At 38.1% G+C, this 25,361-nt stretch overlaps 1 protein-coding gene across 1 annotated transcript in view; it reads right to left on the bottom strand.

Annotated features, from left to right (window-relative positions):
• Positions 1–25,361, bottom strand: part of Mapmodulin (acidic leucine-rich nuclear phosphoprotein 32 mapmodulin) — a 157,267-nt gene that overhangs the window by 83,833 nt on the left and 48,073 nt on the right. Inside the window, exons 3-4 of the mRNA XM_067157066.2 lie at positions 18,514–18,633; positions 4,073–4,185 (exon numbers count right to left, since the gene is read on the bottom strand). Of these exons, the coding sequence (XP_067013167.1) occupies positions 4,073–4,185; positions 18,514–18,633 (233 nt within the window). The remainder of the gene's footprint in view (positions 1–4,072; positions 4,186–18,513; positions 18,634–25,361) is intronic.

The following is a 25,361-nucleotide window of genomic DNA, read 5'->3' as shown; positions in this document are numbered from 1 at the left end:
CTCTTGTGTGTTCAACCTTTTAAGGAACGCCGTAATATCACGCAACATGCAGTGTGCGGGAAAACAGAATCCGCGAACACTGGCGATGCCGACAGTTGACGAAAAAACTGTGGCAAATATAACAAATTTGTAGGCACCGAACAATACTGACATTGCCGGTGAAACTGCATTGCTTTATTTTAATGAGAGCCCAAACAGTCTTACTGTTTTAAAGGAGAAATTGCCAGCCGGGAAACCTTACAGCGTGAAGGATGGGGGTCATAGTAGTGCGTTGCAATGCACATGGAAGCGAGATACTTTATTCCCTCGTTGTAGGAAACTTCAATAAGCCAGAATGTTTTAAGAGCGCCAGGCACTTTCCATGCCAGTACAAAGCATCTATAATAAAAATGCAAACAGTAAAGAAATCCAAAAAATAATGCATTTGCACAGGGGAACCGGCATAATTTATTTATCCTCGTCTTTGAATTGTGCGATTTTTTTCTTTCGCTGCGTGAGGTTATGTTTGTCAGTGATTTATCCAAGTACATTATTTGAACATTGTAAATGCACCTTGTGGGAAACATTTCGGAAATAGGTTTTTCCATGGCATTTGAAAGGTTTAAACTGTGAATCGAGGTGATTGCATGTATTAATGCGTCTTAGAATACTTCGTGACGCGGCAAGTGTTTAAATTCCTGAAGTACGAGACAAGTGCCATGGCGGGAAATCGTACAAGGATAGAGTCATAGGAAAGTTCGATTTTAAGGGCATCTGGTACTTTCTGTGTAAATACAAGGCATCTAAAATGCATACAGTATAGTAATCCAATTAATAAAGCACTTGCACACGGGAGCGAGCATTGGTTTCTCGTCTTTGAATCGTGCTTTGTTTCCCTTTCTTTCGTTGCGTGAGGTTATGTTTACCAGTGAGATATCCGTGTTTATTATTTGAATACTGTAAATGCACCTTCTTCGATACATTTTAGAAATAGTTCTTTTTCATAGCATTTGAAAGGTATAAACTGTGAATCAAGGTTAAATGCATGCAGTAACAGGCCTTAGAATATTTTGTAAGTCCCAACGACTTCGAATTAACGAAGTTTTACTGTATTTTGTGAAAGAGGGATTTTAAAGCCCTGTATACCAAACTGTAATAAGCAGCTTGTTTATGGGAATTTGGATACAATGATTTGTTTTTTTATAGTTATTCGAGTAAATGAAGGCTTACAGAAAATTTGGAAATCAAATTTGTCTAAAACTCGCGTAATTTTGACGTCTAGAAAACTGACTGAAATGTTTTGGTTTTCCTTTGTGAACTTTATATTGTCTATAAATTATTTAGAAACATTAGGACGTTTTCACTATTGTTGAGTTGTTGATCGATAATTGTGTAGACATAACGGAGCCATAAACTGAGTTCGTTAATGTTTTTAATGATTTTGTTGTGTTCTAGGTTGTCCATGTATATGTCCGCTAAAATGCCGGAGAACGGATCTCCCATAGCTACGCCATCTTGTTTATATATTTTGTTGTTGAAAGTACAGTAATTATTGAGTAAAACAAAACTTGGTAACTTTATGAATTCGTCTATTTCAATTTTGTTAATGCCCTGTGTTTGGAGAGGAGGTATTTTATTATGGTGATAGTTTCATTGACTGGTATATCTGAGTACATATTCGTGATATCAAAGGAACATAAAAAGGTGATTTGTTTGTAAATTGAATTTATTGTTTCGCAAAGTTCGATGGAATTTTTGATGGGATTTACATTGTGAAATTTAATTTTTTTTTTTTAGAACATGTGGAAGAACTGAGAAGTTTTATAAGTGGGACTGTTTCTGCAATTGATAATTGGTCTGATGTGGGTATCTTTTTCGTGTACTTTAGGTAATGATCTTGCTGTAGGTAGTTTACGATTCATAGAGATCATTTTCTGATAGTCTTGTTCATTTAGTAGGAATGTTGACTTTTTAAGGAGTTTTTTAGATTGCGTTGTATTTTTACTATGGGATCTTTATTGATTAATGTGTAAGTTTTATCAGAGAAAAATCTTGTTCCTTGATGTAATCTTGTTTATTCATTAAAAGTGTTGTATTGCCCTTATCAGCCTTTGTTACTATGACATTATTAATTTTAGTTCTTAGTTTTAAGTTTTGTTTTGAAAAGTTAGAATTATTGTTAGTTGTGATATCGTTGATGAGTGTAGGTATTTTTTTCATTTCGTATTTATCATTTTGTTTCTCTAAGGGAATCTGTTTGTTAATATTAGATTCAAGCTCAGCGATGGTGGTGATTACATCTTCGACCTTTTGTGGATTAGGCCAGTTGTATTTTATGCCTTTATTGAAGAGATCCATTTCACTATCTGAGAAAACTGTGTCAGAAAAGTTAATTGTAGTGGGAAGGTTCATCAATGAAGGGGTAGAAAACCTGGTGTTCCTATCCTGATTGAGGGCTTTGGGTTTGTAAACAAGTTAGCTTGTGGTTTAGTGTCTTTTGTTTTCTATCTAATATAGTAATCAGTTTATAGCCAGTGTACCTAAGAAAAGAACTCCATTCAAGTGGAGATGAATAATGTGAGATGGTCAAATGCATCCGGTATAATTGCAAATTTAGGAACGATTTTTTCTCGTACATTTGTTTAATTTCATTTCTCAGCCATATGTTGTTTACTTCATTTTGGATGCTGTTTGACTTTTAGTATGGAATGTTTTTCCTTTGTAGTGGTTTAAGGAACTTAGGTATGTCCTAGTGTCAAGCAGTCTTCAAGAAAAATTATGTCTTTTGAGATTTTACCGATCTTTATTCTTAGTTTCAAATACTTACTCATTTTAAAGTTTGCCTGGTTGGCTTTGATATTACACGCGATAAAATTCATTTTTGGATCCGTATTGAAAGTATTTGTATTAAATAACACTAGTGTATTTTCCTTTACCCACCTATTCAATACAATACAATCTTCAAAATTAGGACTTCATCCTTATCAAAATGTATTAATTTTATGTTAACAATGCCAAAAGTAATGTCATGTTTCATTTTTATCAAGGCACAAAGGCTCAAAAATGTATTTACAAAGTGAAGTTCAAGTCTCAATAATCTATAATACTTCAAAGTCTATCAACAAAAGGGAAATTAAGTTAATATAATTCCAGGCTGAAGGATCCCCCACTGTAAAACTCGTAAAACTTTGAAATTATGAAAAACTCAAAATGGAAGTAATCAACTAACTATGCATTCAATATACTATATGTTCATGTAAGTACTTTACCGAGTACAGAGGTGCCAACCTTTGATGGGGTTTTCCAGTAATCCCCACCTCCCATCAGAAAGTTTTCGAGTCAAATCCAAATCATTCCTCGATAATGACACCCCTTCTTCCCTTCTCGACAGAAATTTGTTCTAAATTATATTATACAATAAAACTTGCACATTATCAGTCAGTTCTGTCAAAACATTATTCATAGCTTTTTCTTTTTTCGCAAACAGCAGCTACTGTTCAATGTGGGTTTTCACCCTGTGATGACATTTTCTTAATGTAGGCCTGAATTCCTTTAGTTTTTTCCTATTAACACTGAAAACTCATTCTGTGGGAGAGTTACTATCAACTACATTTAATACTTGCAATAATACAACATTACATTTTAAAGTGGAGAAGAGCAGAGTACAGCTCCTTCCTTTACAATGAATTTCACAGCGCTTACAGGTACAAAACTGAAGTGATGATTGAAGTATTGTTGCGAACTCACAAGCATTAAAACGAGGAGGATTGAGCAGTAATCCTCGAAATAATTATTTTTTCCTTTTTCCCGTAGAAATTATTTTTTCGTGACAATGTCGCTTTTCCGTAATAATTTCCCCTTTGACCGTAATACCGTAAACGTGAGGAGAAACCCGTAATAATTACGGATAATCAGTATTAGTTGGCACCTCTGCGAGTATTATCTGATTTGTTTTATTGCACTTTCAACTGCTGTGGATTTTAAGACGGAGGCAATAAACTGACTGTACTACTCAGATAGTGGTAAATATTTGAATATAAATATATTTAGAAGAGTAAGTAACTACATAGCATAAAAATTATTCTTAACTCACCCATCCAGATATTTGAGGCTGGGGATCAGACTGAACACCTTCTCACGGTAGTTATCCACACAAGTGGCCTCATTATTAAACAGGTCCAGATTCTTGAGGTTCTTGAACTCCTTCTACAGAGAAAAATAGAAAAGCTTCAATATAAGGAAAATAAGGGAACAAAGGATTGCTGAATACAATCCTAGATCATACAACTCAGGTTCTCTTTTCAATGACACAAGAACTGCAAACACTAAATGGAAATTATGCAGAATTTAATTATCTATCTTGTGATAATTGGTCTATCAATATAGAGAAAATGAAACACAGGAAATTGTCTTCGATGTAGTATTTTGTTCGAACTGTACCAAAAAAGGCCGGTCTAAAAACATCTCCAAAAATAAAAGGAAGTGGCAAGTTTATCACAAAGAAAACTTATTCAGGATTAGAAGTCCATATGTAGAATATTTAACAAATTTTTCCTACAAGCAGGCATTACTTCTTAGTTAAGTCTTTCGATACAGGCTTATATAAACACGAATTTTGCTCAACACATCAATTCCCTCAACTGGTCCTGGTTAGAGACAAAGATATCAAACAACCATGAACAACGAGAATCAATGATGCTTGTTGTTTAAAGGGGCCTAACATCGAAGGGCATCGGCCCGACGAGAATCAAAAGGAAATTTGTATAATAATTAATTTATTTTTTTAAACCCAAGCTGAGGCCGTGGCACAAATTACACTACCATCCATTACCACAGTCCCAGAAACGTGAACGAGAGCAAAATAGGCTGCTCAAGATGCCGTAAATGGTGTGTTATTCAACAATGAAACCAGAATGATTGATTAACCAAGATTCATTACTTAGAAATGAAGACTTCAAAGAGACAATCCAATGGAATAAGAGGTTAAATTACAATCTTCTCGATAACAAAACAGTATTTCTCCAAAACCCACAACACAGCAAATTCATAGCTAAAGGAATTAGCTACACTGATAAGTGGCTCTCAAAGTGAAGACCTTCACGGTGACAAAGACATTACAAAACTCTGTTACCAAGGAATCGAAGACAAAACAGGCAGTATAACAGGCTGAAGGCTGGTGAAGCTATTAGATGATCTTGACTGACAATCCTGAACATCAGTGTGTTATCAGACAATAGATCAAACGCACAATAACGCAAGAGTGAAGACCGTTTTGAACCAAAGGAAAAGCCACAGGCCCAGACAACCTGGAGCAGACCCATGATGTTCACAAAGATGCAGAGATGCCTACCTTCAAAAATGGTTGTCTAATGACATGGCCTCCCTTCATGTACGGGAAAGTTACGTTCAGCCAAGGAACATGTGAAACAACATTCAGCCAATATAACACAAATATCTCAACTTTTTCTAATTTAATTGAAAATCACACATTTCACTAAACATTTCTGTAATACTGATTTGCTGAAGATCACTTCTGCCCATTGTCACTGGTCTCTTCATTATTTTTAAGGTTACTTGACAGCTTACGTTATTTAATGTCATTCTTACCTTCATTGAAATAAATGCTTGCACTACACATAACTTTGCAACAAAAGCAGGCAAAAGAAGTAAAAATTAGTGCCAGCAACTCATTACTATGAAGCCTCCCATTTCAGAATTTGCTAACTCCACTTGACGTAAATTTGCAGGAAACACAAAAAACTGTTTTCAGGCTACTATGACATTGACCAGCAGCACAAATGGCACAGACATGTTAAGAAGGTACTGCTGGCGAGTCTGTAGTAATCTCACATACATTTGTCTAAGTAATTGTCTGAAAAATGAAAAAGGAGAAATTGAGTTAACAAGTTTTGAATTACAGAATGGAGAAAAAGTTATGGAATGATAGAATATGGAGAGAGACCAGTTTAGGAATGACGACTCAAGTAAAGAGATTCGTGATTGCCCTGAATTGTAAAGTAAATTGTATGACATATCATAAATGCTAAAAATTATCAGTATTAAAAGGAACTGATTATGAAAGAGAAAATGCATTTAATGCTCAACACAGCATATTCCATAGAACAAGTCTTATAGTTTGTTTGCACCAATATTGATCCGCAACATCAAACTGGTACTCCAAATCCTGAAAAGAGGTAAACGCACATCAAATGCTGGAAAATAAACACCTTAACACTAGAACCGCCGGAGTGGTCAAAATACCCGCTACACGTTTTCAAAGCCTTATCTTGACCACATTTTCTGTTGTACAGCAAAGAGCTTCAGTGACTTTACCTGATTACCTGTCAGAATCATCCGTATTTAATTAATTTTACGTAATTGGTTCGGACGTAGGTAACGAGTATACCTAGAACCACCGGAGCGGTCATTCTGACCGCTGTACTGCTTATCGTAATAAAATGTGTTAGAACATGTGCTTATATCTCTGGTTGAGATAACATTTGTTTATGATTATTCCCCCTGCAATAATGTAAGCACAACTACGAGACTCTGATAGGCTATCTACGGCCATTCTTCATTCTCTTCCTTATTCATTTTTCTAAAGGCGGCTACAGGAGCCAATGGGTCGCTCTCCTCTGAAAGTAGCGAACATTCTCCCACAGTCACAATTCCCTAATGATATACGTTATTTTGAGGTCAACATATCAACTTTGGTACTGAAATTCAGCATTTAGACTGCAATTATGCCCGGTATAGGCCAAGAACTGAAAGTCTTCAATTGTTCTATTACAGCAGTAGAAAGTGTAATACGAAAAGCTGGAAATAAGAAGGGACGCATCAACACAAGCCTCCCAGGACCAAGTAATCCGTTACTAAGTACAGATGGCATCACGGAGTGGACTGTAGGAGAGTTTGTGAAGACTACACCTGGCAGGATGGCCTGTCTCAAAATCTTTAAAGAAAACCCAGGACCTACTCCATATTCAAAGCAGTATGTTTCCGACGACAGTGTAGCGTGTGCTGGCGCCTTTTTATTGATGAATCTATATTGAAACACATCAAACACTGTACGAAAACTGAAGCAAAACGTGTTTTAGGAGATAAATTGTGGAGTGTAAGTTTAGAAAACTGGAAGCATTCAATGTCTTAGTGTTTGCTCGTGGTGTTCTTGGAGCCAGTAACACTAAACTCTAACTCTGGTCTGAAAACTGGGGGCCAGCATTCTTCAGTGAAACAATGGGGAGAAACTGTTTTCGAGAAATCCAAAGATTTTTGCGTTTCGACGTCAGAATTAAAAGATTAGAACGGTTGAAGACTAATAAATTTCCGTTAGCATCAAAAGTATGGAACAAATTCATTGAAAATTGTCAATTGACATATTCCAGGTGAAAATCTGCCTGATGATGAGCAGCTTTTTCCATGCAAAAAAAAGGTGTCCATTCTTATAGTACATGCCCCACAAACCAGATAAATCTGGAATTAAGTTTTGGCTTCTTGTTAACGTTGACTCAAAGTTTCCGTGCAATAGGTTTCCTTACCTAGGAAAAGACGAGCTCAGACCACGTGACGAGACTTCCCGAAAGTGTAGTAATGAAGATGGTGGCGCCGTTTCAAAAGAAGGGGCGAAACGTGACTACCGAGAACATTCTTTGCACCAGTGAAACTTAGTAAAAAGTTTAAAAGTAATGGCACGAATATTGTTGGAACCATTAGACTATCAAGGAAAGAAATTCCTAAAGCTGTGAAGGCTACGAAAGTTAGTCTTTATGACTTAACTCTCCTGAAACATTCCAATTACACACTTACTGTTCATCAAGGAAAACTAAACAAGAACGTCCTTCTACATAGTACTTTGCACTCAGAAGTCGATCTTCAAGCTAATCCCAAAAGGATTCCCAAAACAGAATACTTCTACAACAATACAAAATATGGTGCGGACATGGTGGATCAAATGGGAAGAAAATATACTGTTCGACCCGTTACACGAAGATGGAATGTTCATGTACTGTATTGCAGAATATTCTTGACTTGGCAGCTATCAACTCCTGGATCATTTTAAAAAGTGACAGGGGAGAAGATCAGTCGCCGAAATTACATTCTGAAGCTAACAGAGTTACTTCGTATGGGGTACAGGGGATCGAAACCTAAGTCTGTGGAAGGAAATGTACAGAATAGGCAATGCCAAATGAAGAAATGCAGGAATAAGACAAGTTTACCTGCAGAAAGTGCAGACAGCAAGTGTGTGGTTCTCGCTCAAAGGACATAACTAAGGTCGTGGTATGAAGTTCCTGCTTCTAAAGATGCAGTATTGCATCGGTGTGTGCAAATACACTGAAGTAAAATAAAGACAAGTATGTTGTAGTACGTAAATTTGGCAAACATGGTTCAAGTCATAAATTGCACTAAATTTTATTTTCTGATAATGAGTAATAACTATTTTAGCATTTAGACTGAAATAATTTGAAGTAAAACCAATGCTTGTTTATTAGATAAGTGTGTTTCATAGAAACGTTTTTGTGTTTGTAATAAACGAGGAAAGTATTACATTTGCAATATTATTAAATAATTTGATTCTTTTCCGTGTTAGATCCCATAATTAATGTTTTATAAACTCAGTAATACATATTTGAAATGGTGATAATTAGTTACTATACGTATTGAGAATAAAAATAATAATTCCAATACAGCGGTCAAAATGACCGCATCGGTGGTTCAAGGTTATACAGTGTGTTCCGGCGCTCCTAGTGTTAAGATCCTTAAACCCTTGTCTTGAGTAGCATCGGTGTGTTCACAGTACAAATTATAGAGCAGGGTTGTGCCCAGTTGTACTTTCTCTTAAAATAACCACCACTAACTCTTAGTGCAAACTAACTTTCCCCCCTGTCATGAGCATCACTTCATGTTGTATCTTCACTCTCATTAAACAGTTGTTGGAAAAAAACAAAAACGTCGATCTTAAGCCCACTTCTCACCAAAATGACTGGCCAGTAAGGCCTTGACGTCCGTAAGTTCTGCTGGATTCCGTACCCCACCTCCTGACACAACTTCAGGGGCACAGTCACCAAATCATCTTGCCTCTCTTCACCACCACCTAGTGCAAACTAGTGCCCTCTCCTGTATTTGTATTAAAGTGGGATTCTCCGGTGACAATTATCCTGCTTGAAGATGTCTTTTCAATACCTTGGATTTTCATAATGCTTTCCTTCAATTTACTCGGATCACTCGTTCATTTCCGATTTTGCCCTACTGGAGATGAAACTTTATTAGTTAGCCTTGTTGAATACTTACCCAATGCAGCAGGTAACTTTTTTTTTTTTTAAAGGAACGGAGTTAGTAAGTTTTGGAATGGGACGCCTGGAATAGAACCCACAAAAATGGTTGGCATGTCTCACTCTTCAGAAGTTCGAGGTTCAAAGAGATTGAAAAATATGTTTTTAACGTTCAGCATAAAATATTTTGTTACCATTGACTCTTTCATGGCCTGTAATTGGATACATTATATAGGCTTATTGGGCTTACGCAGTGTCAAGAAAATAAGGTCCAATTCTTTACGTTTTGCAGAAAACTTCTTCCGGGTCTTCAGAAGAAAATCTGGACTATTCACGAGAAAGACTTCTCTGATAAATGAAGGTTTAAATTTAGCTGTTAGTAATCGGAAGTGGTACATTCAAGCGCGACCAAATGGTTCACTATACGCTGGCACAGCACTAGCATTGCAACGGGCAGCTGACGGCACCATCTAAGAGTTCTCTGTGAAATGTAAGGAATTGCATTTTATTTTCCTGACACGGCATAATCCCAAAAAGCCGGTATCATGTTTAAAATGTTTCTTATTGTTCCATTATTTATTAGATCAATTTGCATTCTTTTAGTTCTGTCATCAAGTTGTAGATTAAATGATTGCAATTAAAAAAATTTTACTTTGCACGTTTAACTCTTGTACTTTCTCTAGGCTGGGTTTGCAATATTCCTGCTCGTGGCCACTGAAATGGTGCATTCCTGACTAGAAATACTGTTTGTCTATGGCTAACACTAGGGTTCAAGTTTTCTAATTGTGGTACATTCACTAACCGCTGCACAACTTATCCTAGTGTAGAGATATCCAGGTGAAGTGACCTTCCTTCTCATCCAGTTGAAGAAGCTGAATCCTCATTCACTAGATACCTTTCTTCAGCTCACATAACCACCCAGGAAACTCTGCAGATGTGTAAATATTGAAGATATTTGCCCTTGTTTTTTTTATCCATCTTGTTGGAACAATTCAGATAGCACAAAAAAAATCCCCATTTGTATGAATGGTAATATAAAATGTGTTAATTGAACAATTTCTCCAGTACTGTACAATGCTGTTAAGGTGTTTCTTGGGGCAGGCACATGGAATCCATAATATGGTACTTGGTGTCTACCTCATTCTCATATATATCGAGGCAGCACAAGTAGTAAACTGTGCATCTGCTTAACTTGTTATGAAGCGACTGCCAACTGTTTCTTTTAACAGTACAAACCCACTTGCTAGTGTTAAGTGGACTTTTAGAGGGCTGCTGAATCAGATTTAGTAGAGCACACCTAGACTACATATACAGGGAATTTGCATTCATCAATACTGTAAACAAACAATGCTATTTCAGAACAATTTCATTAATCGCTTTCCAGAAAAAGATCTAACATACAAAATGAATTTCTTACTACACTTGCAGGTCAATGTACAATTTCTAAAGGGAATTTTGAATTTGCAAAATCTCTCAATTGAGGTCTGCAAGCACAAACAACATGGCCCTACTTCGTCAGCATTTAGACCACAGTAACCTGGATTAGCGTACCTTGCCATTTTGGTGAAGCTGCTTTACGTTATGTCAATAAGCTATATCCAGGAGAGTACAGAAATTACACTGAACTGTTTTAAAGAATTTGTATGCACGATTGCAAGTAAACCAAGATGTTATATGAAGGTAAACCTGAGACAACCATAGAATCCTACTGGCGAGTCAACATACCAAGATCTGAGCCAAAATCACATTTGTCTAAGCCACTTTGTGTAGCTTAGTTCAGGAGCCAAACGATGAAAATAAAAATACCAAAATGCAAGATGTATTGTGAAGTGTTCATAATTGCAAAAAATTAAAATACTAAATAACAGTAATATTCCTCAATCAGCACAGATCAGTATAATCAACACCCTTTCAGACTATGACTGAAAACAGAAGATCAGCTGGTAAAGACAAAAACAGTGGTGATATGCAAAATCCTGCAATTTCCACAGGAGATGTTTCAACACTTGGAGTGAGTAACAAGGTCACACGATCCTACACACACTCTCTCTCTCTCTCTCTCTGGCAGTCTCAAGTTTACAGTTATTGAAACTATGGGACTGCTCATTCTGAGGTTGGACCTATACAAAGGCTCTTGATTGTGTAGATCATAAGAGACTATTGCTGAAAATGAGGGCTACTGGACTAGACAAAAGAATGTTGAACGAGAGAGTAAATTTCTAAAAAGAGGAACTCTAAGAATTTAAATAGGTGAAGCATAATGAGATCCTGTGGTGAATGGAGGGGAAGAGGGGGGGGGGGGAAGGGAGCCCCTGCAAGACATTATTATTCGACAGACAGTTCAACCTCATTTATACGTTATTCAATGTTTTTACTGCAGTGGGTATGTATCATTTATTTTTTTTTTTAAGGGGTTTGAGGAATAATGTAATAATACAGTTTCAGTTCCATGAGAAAATTCACTCATAAGTTCTCATTTATACATTATTTAGCCACAATTATGTGTTTTTCGGTTATAAGTTTTCTCATAAATGTCACATTTGTATGGTCCCCATGAACGAAAGATTGAGAAATTAAATTTTATAAACTACCCGAGAGGGAAAACATATGGTAACAGTAATACACCTGAAAAAGAAACAACTTCATTAAAATATTATGACTTGTTTCGTCCTTGAAAGAACATCAACAGATTCTATAAACTCTCACTCAAATATTTAGAAGTAAATGGAGTAGAGACAAGGGAGGACATCATTAAGATAAGTTCCAGATTTCAAGTTCCTAAGTATTTAAACAGAAATAAACAGATATAAAACACTCCAGGAAAAGCAAAACCAATATCTCATTGCACTTGCCTTTCTTTCAACAAGTCACAGAACGATTTGGGGTTATAAACCTTGTGGAATATGCCCAGTGAAATCGTACAGGGCAAGCTGAGATTTCTTCAGTGAATAACTGATCGGCAAAACTGTTTCTTTCAGTAGCTATCTCATTCCCATAAAGAGCAGTGAACCATGTATTGAGAACCGTCTAGAGGGAAGGGATCTGGAGTGAGGGTACCATTTATTAAGGGTTTTATTCCAGAACCTCCTCCTTTCCAGCCATCTTCTTTTGTCTTTTTGTAGGTAAGATAGACTTCATTATCATCGTCACCTTCAAACGTGTCACTCACTCAAGTGAATTAATGTCATGCTGCACGACGACATTATGATGTTCGTTCCTATATATATATATATATATATATATATATATATATATACACACAGAGAGAGAGAGAGAGAGAGAGAGAGAGAGAGAGAGAGAGATTAAAAAAATATAACTAGCTGCAGAAAGCTTACCTCTCAATAGACTGCCTGCTAGGCATCTGAATGGTAACTGCCTGTGCAACTGCCTGGCAGGCGTCACAGTAGGCCATGAGTTAATTGTAATAAAATTAACAGTGTAAATCAATATCACAAATCAGGGGAATGAAAAAAGCAGTATACTGAACAGTCAGGAAGGAGTTTGGAAATCCATTACGAAGAACATATGAATGCGGTAAAACATAGAACACATGACAGAGTACTCAAACTTGCGTATATAGAAAAAGACAAGACTGTCCTGTACACAGCTCAAAAGGTTAAATGCATGTATATTTTAGAAGAGTTGTGGAACTTGGTGCAAACACAAAATAATAAATTTAACTTAAATTAATCACTGAATGGAGAGAATTTATTACTTAAATTGGCAAGCTCATACACAGGAAAGAAGAGAATAAACAAAATTAATCAATGAATGTCCTAGTCAATGCCCCGAGTTTATTTTTTAACCCATACCCACCCTTTTCCCGTCCCATCTTCATGTCCTTGGCATCCAGTTGTGGTCACGTTAACCCCTTTTCCATCCCTTCTTCCCATTCTCTGCCATTACAGGTAGGTAAAGTCATTTGTTTCAAATTACGGGTCAGCTATTGTTGTAACTGTTCTGGTTTGACGAGTATACAACAAGTCACACAGTAAGTTTGTCATTATCTTTTAATTTTAAGTTGTCTTTTCATTTTCTTATAGATGTGGATCTCATTTGGTTTTCAGATAATAAAGCAGCCATCCTCATCATCATCATCATCATCATCATCATCATATGTTCTGCCATATGGCAGGTCTTCACATGACAACTCTTCACTCAATCCTGTCTCTTGCCACCCTCTTTGTTCCCTCACGAAGTTGGCAGCCCTAGCCAGCCCATACTAACACAGAAAATGGTGGAAAATTTGAGTCTTACACTGTCTACGTTTTAATTCTCGTAAATAAGTATACTTCTAGGGGTCAGTTAGTGGGCGAGGAGGGTCGTAGTGAGGTTGCGCGTGAATAACCGGCGCACAGCACTACAGGCGACAAGATCCTTGTTCAAGACTAGCACCTCGAATCGCTCTTACATTCTCGCATAACAGGTTGCCACTATAATGGTCATGAGCAGTCCCTCTAAAATCAAAAACTTTTGCGTATATTTTTCTTACGAACGATCGAACAATGCGGAAAATTGCGACAAAGGACAAATAATTTTTCGACGATCGATGCGACAAAACGATAGTTTCATAACAATTCTAAATATTCATCCTGGTAAACTGCAGAGGGTGGATTCCCACAGGGGTAGCTCTTCTCTATTTATATTAACTATATCACTTCAATTTGCTGCTGCAGACATCACATATGGGGACGAAGTATTTATTTATTCATGAAGCACAAGATACAGCTACACTGAGCAAATTTCTTTCATAATAAAATATAACAAAATATAACAAGATCAGGTACACATCCTACTAAAAACTGTCCAAATCGAAAACCATGAGAATGTCCATGTTCATAGCCAAGTCGCCGTGGTTCAAGATGGCGGTATAATCCCTTCACATCAACTTATCTTTAAGATACTATTTACACACCTCTCGAATACACTTTTATTTGATGCTATATCAAGCTCTTGTCTCCTATTAATATTGTTAAAGAGTGTTGGGAGGCAGAATAGGAAAGATCGTAGAAGTATTGAGTGCTGAGTGTGGGGAATGTGGAGGTCTTTGGTTCTGGTGGAGCAGGGAGGAACGCGGAGAGAGAAGAGAGAAACAAGATGTTCAGAGCAGTAATGTCCTTTTAAGATCTCGTGGAGGAAACTCAGGTCAGCTACCTGTCGCCTGATGTGCAGCGGTGACACATTAATTGCCATTAATACCTGCTGCGTAGACAGATTTCTGAGCTTGGGGTTTCTGTTCCTTACAATTGCAGCAAAGAAGGCCACTGCTCTGTCTAACTGCTTAGTATTGGAGGGGGCGGCTGTTGTCCAAATCGGAGAGCAGTAGCTTAAGAGAGGTTGAACGATCGTGAGGAAGAAGTGACGAAGAGCAGTGGGGTCAGAAATTTCTGTGAAGCGATAGAGAATGCCTAGCAATTTCATAGCCTTGGTTGTATATGTTTCTATATGGGTCTTAAATTGTAATTTTGTATCAAATATTACACCTAGGTCACGCTGTTGCGTAACCACGGTGATGGGCTTGTCGAGTAGGTAATATGATTTACGAAAAACAATATAAATATCAGTCACCACCTTATCAATACAAAATTTATTCACATTCAGCTAGTAAACATTGTCAAGACCGGTTTCGACCCCTAGGGTCTTGACAATATTTACTAGCTGAATGTGAATAAATTTTGTATTGATAAGGTGGTGACATATTTATATTGTTTTTTGTAAAGTAATATCTATCAATACAGAAATGAAACTTATAAACAACAGTAGGTAATATGATGTCGGTGGAGGAGATTTACGCAGTGTTATGGTCATGTGGCTGCATTTTGGTGGATTGGGGATAAGTTTCCAAGTACGGCACCAGTTCGAGAGGGCATTAAGTGAGGACTGTAGCAGAGCTGCATCTGCTGGATTCCTGATCTCCCTAAATATCTTGCAGTCGTCAGCAAAGAGTAGGGTATTCGCTGTTTCGTTGAGTTCGGACGGCAGATCGTCCATAAACAAAGAAAACAGCAAGGGGCCAAAAGTACTGCCTTGTGGGACACCGGAGGTGACTGGTAACCATGAGGATGAAGTCCCTGATATTACCACTCTCTGCCAACGGTTATGTAGGAAGCCAGCAAGAAGGGTCAGAAGACTGCCATGTATATTAAATCGTTCGGAGAGTTTATGGAGCAACAGAGTATGGTCAACAGAATCGAAAGCTTTCGAAATGTCTACGTAGCAGATATCCAGCTGTGATTTAGCTGCAATGGTGTGTGATGCAAAGCTATGCAGAGTGGCCAGGTTTGTTAGACAAGAGCCACGTGGTAGAAAAACATGCTGCTTGGTTGAGATATACGGCAAAGTGAACGCGAGGAGACGCTGGTGTATAATTTTCTCAAAGATAAAGGATAGTGTGGGGAGAATAGAGATTGGTCGGTAAGATGAAACATTAAATTTGTTGCCTGATTTGAGAAGTGGAACAATATTTGCCTGTTTCCAGGTAATAGGAAAATAGCCTGCGGCAAAACATGTTAAATAATTTAGAGAGAGGGACGCAAAGAGGGCTGACAGTATTTTTTAGGAAAAGAGGACCTATAGTGTCGGCACCGGTAGCTTTGTTGGTACAAAGAGTTTGAAGAAGGTTATGAACTTCACTTGGTGTGGTAGTTATACTTGATAGGGTTCTGTTTGAAGCTGTACCAACAGGAGGGAGCGGTTGGTTTTGTAAGGGAGGGGAGAAGTTGGAGAAGAAATACCTGTTGAACAGTTCATTGCGATCGGCGCCACCTGCTGTTGCATCGTTGTGGTTCACGCTGACAGGAATCCGCTCCGTCCTTCTCCGTGTGTTGTTGAGACTCCAGTAGCGCTTGGGATTGCTGAGGACGTTTTCAGTGACAGTGTCTACGTGTGTTTTGTAGTCTCTTCTGATTATAAACCTCGCGTGGCGGCGGATTTTAACGAAGGTATTGTGAGTGTGTGGGTTAGGGAAGTCTTTCCACAGGCGCCAAGCTCTCTTCTTATTAAATAGTATCAGTCTGGTCTCTAGTGATATCCAGTGTTGATGTTTGCTAGTAGTATCCCATTGTGCAGGTACGAAGTCTTTAATTGCAGCTTGCAGCCAGTCGTACAGCAGGTCAAGAGCCGATTCGATATCAGCTATTTCGAGCAGACTCCAGGGAAGGCATTCCAGGGCACGACACATTGCAGGCCAGTCGGCACGGCGCCAGATGTAGGTAGGGCGGTAGGATGTCCTGCTGTGAGGCTTTGAGGAGGGGTGGGGAAGGAGGAATGTAGCATCGAGGGACTGGTGGTCGCACAGGAAAAGGTTTCTGCCTGGGGTTATTGTTTTAAGTTCTAATGAGGAGAGTATGAAGTCCAAGGTGTTGGGTCCACGGGTTGGGTACATATTAAACTGTTTCAGCCCGAGGCCATTAATAAAACTGTCTATAAAGTATGTGTCACAGTTGTTAGCTGACTGTCCGGTAGTTGGAGAAGACCACTTTATAGACAGGTTAAAGTCGCCCATTAAAATTACTTCACCATGAGGGAGCGCTGCAATGACTGAGTCCAGGCACTGTTCAAGGTCACAGAATGGGCTGTTTGGTGAACTGTAGTAACATCCCACAAGTACAGGGCGTCAAGGAAAGAGTAACTCAACCCACACTAACTCACAATTCCGTTCGAGATCTGTCCTTCGTTTACATGGTAACGCACTATTTACTGCTAGCATCACTCAACTACCTAGAGTAGCGCGATCACGACGGAATATGCCGTAATTAGCACTGAGTGGTAGTTCACTGTCACTAGCCCGAGAGAGCCAGGTTTCAGTAAGTCCAATCACGTCAACTTCTCGTCTGGCAGGGATAGTTCACAATCAGACAACTTATTGTTTAGGCTTTGCAGATTCTGACAATAGATGTTTATGTCTGTTTTCATTTCACAAGTGGTGGGACCGGGGTTTAAGTGGACATCTCCAGCCAGTAGGAGGAAGCAAAGCAAGCCCCTAATCGCTGAGCGACCAGGCCTAGGCTTGTTCGGCTCCAAGCTAGTAGGGAGGCGCCTATAAGTCTGGAAAATGGTGCATCCAGTCAGAGAGAACGCCGGAATGTAGTAGTTTCTCTCTGCTAGCAGCCATGCAAAAGGAGAACTCACTTTTTCACTTGCACACACCGATTCCTTAACTCGAATAGACCCGTGCAGAGAACCGTAAAGTGCAACAACTCTGATTATTACCACACAAACAACACAAACTGCAGCAGCACTAAGCTTGGGCGTGTCTCCTCCAGCCGCCATCTTGACAATTATACTTTTATTGTGAACCAAAAGGACTGCCCAAAACAATCTAGATTTTCAACAAAGATTTAAAGCAAAACTGTAACTCAATATAACTGCAAAGATTATACAAAATAAGAAATTGTAATTTCACCCAAAAATTACTCCAAAACTATAATTATGTCTCTACCAAAATTGTACAAAATGCAAGGTTAGACAAATCAAAAAAGTCTAGGAGCGTAAAATTTCTTAGGCACCAAACACACGGATTACAAAGGATTTCCTTACCTCTATATATAAATCAGTTTGACCTCTCTGTTTTAATCACTCTTAAATCGCATTCTCTACTACAGGTTCTTCATTTAACGGGCACAAATGTACTAAGCATCGAGCCGTGATTAAAATACTACACTGTAGTGGAGTACACAAAGAACAAAACAGAAAATATGGCTCTCCATCTTTACATACGCTAAAGAGACAACAGGAAGAACAAAAAATAAACAAAACACCTTAGGAACAAATTTTACTCCAAGAGTTTTTAAATTGCCCCAAAATTAGCGTTTTATAAGTTATTGTCAGGAGTAGAAATAAATTTCAAAAATATTGCACGGCTCTTAAAATGGAATTTAGCTGTTACAATTTGAAAATTTTAGGTGCCTATAAATTTATTTTAGCTGCCATGGCGGCCGGGCACCTGGAATTCATACAGCCCTGCCTAAAAAACAAGTCACAAACTGAATACCTTGAACTGGCCAAAAGTCTTCAGATAATCAGAGATTAATATCCTTCTTGGATGCAACAAGCCTACCAAATCTTGCTAAAAAATAAATACAATCTGCCCAGAAAGAGAATATAGTAATGAAACAGGATATATATAGCACACTTGTCATATATAATTCAATCACAGGCATGGCACAGGTCTATTTAACACAACAAAACAACTTGCCAGATTTGTTCTTCATAAGAAAAGTATACAGAAAAGTTTCAAAAACTATATTATGCTTTACAAACTTACCAAAGGTTCTAAAGTGTCCAGATCCTTTATTTTGTTACCACTGAGATTGAGGTGTGTAAGTTTGGGACTTGTATGAAGAAGATTTAAGCCACCAGAAATCCTATTATCACTTAACTCCAACTGAAAAAGAAGAAAACCAATATTGTACACAGCTACCTTCAATACAACAAGCTTTGGAATTTTCATATCTTTCTACAAGTGACCACATTCAGATTTGTTGATCACAGTTTGTTTCGCATATAAAAGGTGGTAGAGTTGAGTTCTTGGCTCAGATTGGTTACACGGATTTGACGATTGTGTAAACTTTCACCCTTATTGTTCCTCATTTACTGTAAATGGATAACTTATTTGAAGGTATAAAAGAGCAAGAATTCGACAGTAAATGTTGAAAGCAGTTTGACCTATGCCAACGAACACTTTGCATTAATAGTACATTGTTTTGAAAACTTTCAATCTAGCTACCTGAAGCTTAGTAACGAATGTTGCGAGTACAATATGAAAATGAGCACTTCCAAGATTAAGGTGATGCCGGTTAGAAACCAGAGATAAAACTGAATTTCTGGAAGGGAATACAAAACTTGAACATGTGAATCCTCCCAGAAATATTGTACAGCAAATGAAATCAAATAAAAGTGTACCAGAGCTAATGCAATGACCTTGCAGTTCTGACCTGCAGTATTCTGTAATAAAGAAGTGGGATCTCAATATTACAGCATCTTCAAATTATTCTGTTTCTGACCAGTGTATGGGAGTGAAAGTTGGATGGACTCTAGATATCTTGAAAGTTAGAAATAACAGACATGGGAGTAATCATAATGATGGTGGGAGGTACTTGAAGGAGAAAAAGGCAACATAAGATATGAACTCTGGATGAAGCTGTGTGAATGAGCTAGGATCTGCGACACTGTTTCTCACAATGCAAGTGAACTTGCTTGGTATACCCACCGAAGTGCTACCTCAACAGTTCTTACAATCCTGTGTGTTCCCTTAGTTACAGAGGTAAGGTGAATGGAGAAGGACTGCCCAAGGAGGCTAAGACAAGCTAAAGGAAAAAGAGGCTATGATGCTTAGCTAGTTGCAAATACAGGGCTGAAGATCTCCCAATCTAAGAACTCAGCCTACTATCAAGTTTCATTCCTGTCTGACTGACAACATAAATACCTCCGATTGCCTCTGTAAGGTTAAGAGACATTGCCTGCCATCCCTGCGGGCACAGATTCAATTTCTAGTAATGAAAAAATTTAAGTATAACATGAAAGCTGGTATGGAGTAGCGGAGGAAAGCAGAGAAATGTGAAGAATGGAGAGCTGCTGCCAACCAGCCTCATGGCACACACACACACACATAATAAATAAACAAACAAACTAAATTTATACAATAATAAATGCCCATGCCCCTACTAATAAGATAAATTCTCACACGAACAAAGAAAGAAGTAAATAAAAGTAATGTTAAAATTTTATCGTTGTTTGAGTCATCAGTCCATATATTGGTTTGATGCAGCTCTCTATGTCACCCTATCCTGTGCTAACCTTTTCATTTCTTAGTAACTACTGCATCCTACATCTGCTTGTCGTAATCATACCTGGGTCTATCCCTACCGTTCTTACCCCCTACACTTCCTTCAAAAACCAACTGAACAAGTCCTGGGTGTCTTAAGATTTGTCTCATCATTCTATCTCTTCTTCTCGTCAAATTTGGCCAAATCGATCTGCTCTCGCCAGTTTGATTCAATATCTCTTCATTTGTGATTCAATCTACCAACCTCACCTTCAGCATTCTTCTGTAACACCACATTTCAAAAGCTCCTATTCTCTTTCTTTCTGAGCTAGTTATTGTCCATGTTTCACTTGGATACAATGCCACACTCCACATGAAAGTCTTCAAAGACATCTTTCTAATTCCTATATCAATGTTTGAAGTGAGCAAATTTATTTTCTTAAGAAAGCTCTTTCTTGTTTGTGCTAATCTGCATTTTATGTCCTCCTTATTTCTGCCATCGTTAGTTATTTTACTACCCAAGTAACAATATTCATCTACTTCCGTTAAGACTTCATTTCCTAATTTAATATTTCCTGCATCACCTGCCTTCGTTCGACTGCACTCCATTACTTTTGTTTTGGACCTATTTATTTTCATCTTGAACTCCTTACCAAAGTCTTCGTCCATACCATTCAGCAGCTTCGAGATCTTCTGCAGTCTCAGATAACATAACAATATCATCGGCAAATCTCAAGGTTTTGATTTCCTCTCCTTGGATTGTGATTCCCTTTCCAAATTCCTCTTTGATTTCCTTTACTACCTGTTCTATGTAGGCTAAACACTGAAAAGGAGGGGGGACAAACTGCAGCCTTGCTTCACTCCTTTCTGGATTGCTGCTTCTTTTTCAAAACCCTTGATTATCACTACAGACTGATTTTTATACAGATTGTAGATAATTCTTCATTCTTGGTATCTGATCACAATCACCTAAAGAATCTTAAATAGCTCGGTCCAATCAACATTATCGAATGCCTTTTCTAGATCTACGAATGCCATGCACGTGGGCTTGTCCTTGATTCGATTCTCTAAGATCAGACGTAAAGTCAGGATTGCTTCACGTGTTCCTACATTTCTTCTGAAGCAAAACTGATCTTCTCATAACTCAGCTTCAACTTGTTTTTCCATTCTTCTGTAAACAATACGTATTAAAATTTTGCAGGCATGAGATACAAAACTAATGGTGCAATAGTTTTCATACCTGCCATCACCTGTTTTCTTGGGAATAGGTATAACAACATTAATGCTCAATTAGGAAGGGAAAAAAAGTATAGAGATAATTGGAAAATAGGCTCCACATACATTTACAAACAAGAATGGCCAACAACTTGTTGAAATTTTCAGAGCATAACCTTGTATCTAAATCAACATATTTCAAAGGGAAACCAGCTTAAAACTTTTTTAAAGGGTGAGAGTTGCAATCCTTGGTGATATTGCCTGAAAATCAATTATAGAATTATTATTTTTAAATTCACTATAAATCCTATTCCAAATTGGGGACACTGATTCTTAATTCCTCGGTCAGGTACCCCATTATATTATAAATTCTATAACCTTGTGATTCAAAGGGTTCTTCCATCATGTTTCTCATCTCTTGAAGGCTCACTATTAAAATTTTGTCATCTGTAAAAGTCGAAAGTCTTCCAATGTTACAGAGAGAATAGTGTGTGCTGCAATGTAGTTAATTTGTTTATGTTTAATCCTCTAAAGTTTAGCTGGTTGCAAATAATAATAATAATAATAATAATAATAATAATAATAATAATAATAATAATAATAATAATAATAATAATAATAACAATAACAACAACAACCACCACCATTTCCCAACGCCAGTTTCCTCGGTGAGGTGTACAAGCACTAGCCATCTCCTGTCTTCATACATCTTCTGTTCCAGTACATCCTCCCATTTGCGTCCTCTCTCCTCCACATCTGATTTTAGTCTCTATCCAGCATTTTCTTAGTTTTCCCTGTGGTATTCTTCCTATGAAATTTAAGGTCAAAATATTTTCTGGCAGGCTACTTTCCTGTTCACTTCATTTATGGCCTTGTCCTTTCTGGTAGTTTGCCAGCCCCGTGGTGTAAGGGTAGTATGCCTGCCTCTTACCGGAGGCCCCGGGTTCGATTCCCAGACAAGTCAGGCATTTTTTTACCTTGACACGAGGGCTGGTTCGAGGTCCACTTAGCCTACGTGATTAGAATTTAGGAGCTATCTGACGGTGAGGTAGTGGCACCGGTCTAGAAAACCAAGAATAACGGCCGAGAGGATTCGTCCTGCTGACCACACGACACCTCGTAACCTGCAGGCCTTCAGGCTGAACAGCAGTCGCTTGGTAGGCCAAGGCCCTTCAAGGACTGTAGTACCATGGGGATGGTTTGTTACTTTCTGGTAGTTTGGTTCATGGTTCTAATGAATCTCATTTCAGTTGCTTGGATTCTACTGAAGTTTATATTTAGTAGGGTACATGTCTCTAAACCGTACATGAGGACTGGTATGAAGTAAGTGTGGTAAATTAATGTTTTCGCTTTTTGTGGTATTTTGCAGTCCCAGAAGATTTCTGATTTGACTGTAGAAGTTTGATGCTTTCTGTGTCCTGCCGAGTATGTCCTGCCTAACTGTTGTCTTTCAAGGTTGTGCTTCCGAGGTACTTGAGTTGGGAAGCTGATTCTATTGTTACTCCTTCCAGAAATATATTTGAGCTTGTTCCTTCCCTGTTGATGGTCATTTCCACTGTCTTTGTTTTACTCATGTTTAGTCCAAAATATTTGAATGTATTGCTCCATTCATTAACTTTCTTCTGAACTTCAGCTTCTGTCTCTCCCCATAAAAGCACATCAGCAAATACCAGGGCGTTTGGTTCACTGTCCATTTTCTTGATAGATTTTTTGACCTTCTCGATTACTATTACAAACAGGAGTGGTGATAGGGCACTTCCTTGTTGAACACTGCTCTCTGTTTCAAACCATAGACGAATAAGCTTGAGTGAAGCTTTTTAAAAGTACGAAAGATCATAATATGAGATAAAGTTGGAATTCGAGAGGACAAACTGGGGCAAATATTCATTTACAGGACAAGGAGTAAGGGATTGGAATAACTTTTCAAGGGAAATGTTCAATAATTTTTTAAGTTCGTTGAAAACATTTCAGAAATGACTAGGTAAACCCACTGATAAGGCATTTACCACCTGGGCGAGTCCTACATGCAGATCAATGATAAAAGCACTGGGCGAGTCCTACATGCAGATCAATGATAAAAGCACTTAAGTACAATATACTGCACTAATTTCAAATTAACCACTATCCAATCTAGGTTGCTACAGATGAATAAGTGTACCATAAATTGAATCTGATTACTTGTAATAAAAATCTAAGTATTCTGTGTCTCAGTATGTTGGGAGTTCATACATTACTATAAATCTCAACTTTGTAACTCACATGCACCTGATCTCTCTTGCAATCCATGAACAAATTCATATTTCCTACAAAGGGAAGATCGAGTTTTTAAAAACCTACTGAGAAACTCTCCCAACAAAACAATGCTAAAAACTGAGGTGTGAGAATAAAAGCTTGAGCACTCTTAAAATTCTATGCAAGCCCAGAGAATGATACATCAGTCAATAAGCATAACTTAAACAGCTGATCAAAGACCTACATTCGAAAGCTGTTCAACATTGTTTGACACACATGGAAGTCATTTTATTCAATCTAAATTCAGTTAATACAAAATTGCAGTTTCTTTAGTCTGCCAAACACAATATTCAAGCTTTATGACATTATAACCAGTCATGAAAAAACTCTATAATTACTAAAATAAAAAACATAATATAAACAAACCTATTGAATTTAAAATGCAATATTTAGAATTAAACTTATTCCCAAATACTGTATTTGCTTGCATATAACTCACCACCGTGTATATCTCTCACCCCATTAATATTGGGAACTGGAGGAAAAAATCCCCGCACACAACTCGCATTAATTTCTGACATCACAAAGACGTATGGTACATACACAAAATAAAGTCTGGGTATCCTGTGGACGCGCCTACATTAAATATCGGAACTATACCAATTGCTGTTGCAGTACTTTGTTCGTGAAAGTACAAGAAGCAGCTTCATTTCTTTATACCTGCAGAACAATTGAGGCTGGCTGTTGTAACAAAAATAACTCTCACACCCCCATCTCTAGGCTGCATTCCTAGCCAGTCAGTCTCACTCAGCCATCCCACACACTCTTCTGTCTTTGTCAATCGCTACCCGTCCGGCAGAGATGATCACGTGAACTGGCAGGGTTTCCCTGTCCAGGCTGTCAAGTGATCACGGTATTAGGCATCGTCCATCTGTTGTAGTATAGACAAGTGCCAGTATTCTGTTTTCACGTTTCGCTCTTGTAGCAGATAGGGACCCTTTTCGGAGGCAGTCCTACCCAGGGAGTGGCACCCCTGCCTATGCAAGTCCCAGAGCACACTGACCCGGTGTGTAACATCTGATAAGGATCGCAGCTCAGGGTTACGAGTGAAGACCTCAACGACTTCTACAGCGGAGAAGGTGGACTTCGGTATGGTGGAGATGGCGGAAGAGGCAGCCCTGTATTCAGGGATTAATATGAGTACAACCTGCTGCCTTGTAGGTTGAGGTGACTGGACACCAAAGGCCAAGGGAGAAAACCCTGAAAGAAAATCTCCGTCTGTGTAAGGCTCAGCAGGTCAACAGAGGAATTACTGAAGAAGTTACCTTCAAGAATAATACAAGCTTCGGATGTACGAATTCACGACGACTGTTACACCAGCTACCCAAACCAAACGAAGACAAAGTTTCAGAGTGGGAACATTAAATATCCTGATATTGACAAAAAAAAAATGAAGAGCTGGTAGACCTCATGGAAATGAGGAAACATCTGATCGTGGGCCTGAGTGAAACAAATTGGAAGAAAACTGGGAAAATGAATATCAGATTGGACTATACAGTAGTCTCTACTGGTCAGGAAATGAAGTAGAGTCTAAGAATGGAGTAGGAATTTTAATACATAAAGACAGATGCTTGTAGTGAAGTTGAGTTTTGTTAGTGTAACGATCTGTGAACTTAGGAGGCAAAAAGTACATGTGATCCAATTCTATGCTCCACAGGTAGGATGCTCAAAAGAGGAAAAGGCCAACTGCCTTAGTAACTCGGAAGAACATACTGAGTATGACAATCTAATTGTAATGGATGATTTTAATTCACAAGTTAGCTCACAACGAACAGGATATGAAACCATACTGGGCCCTCACGGAATGGGAAACAAATGAAGAGGGAGAATATATGCTAGAT

The sequence above is a fragment of the Anabrus simplex genome, chromosome 1 (genome assembly GCF_040414725.1).
Source record: "Anabrus simplex isolate iqAnaSimp1 chromosome 1, ASM4041472v1, whole genome shotgun sequence".
NCBI lineage: Eukaryota > Metazoa > Arthropoda > Insecta > Orthoptera > Tettigoniidae > Anabrus > Anabrus simplex.
Note: the sequence above shows the minus strand (reverse complement) of the source record. Positions and strands in the feature narration are given on the sequence as shown.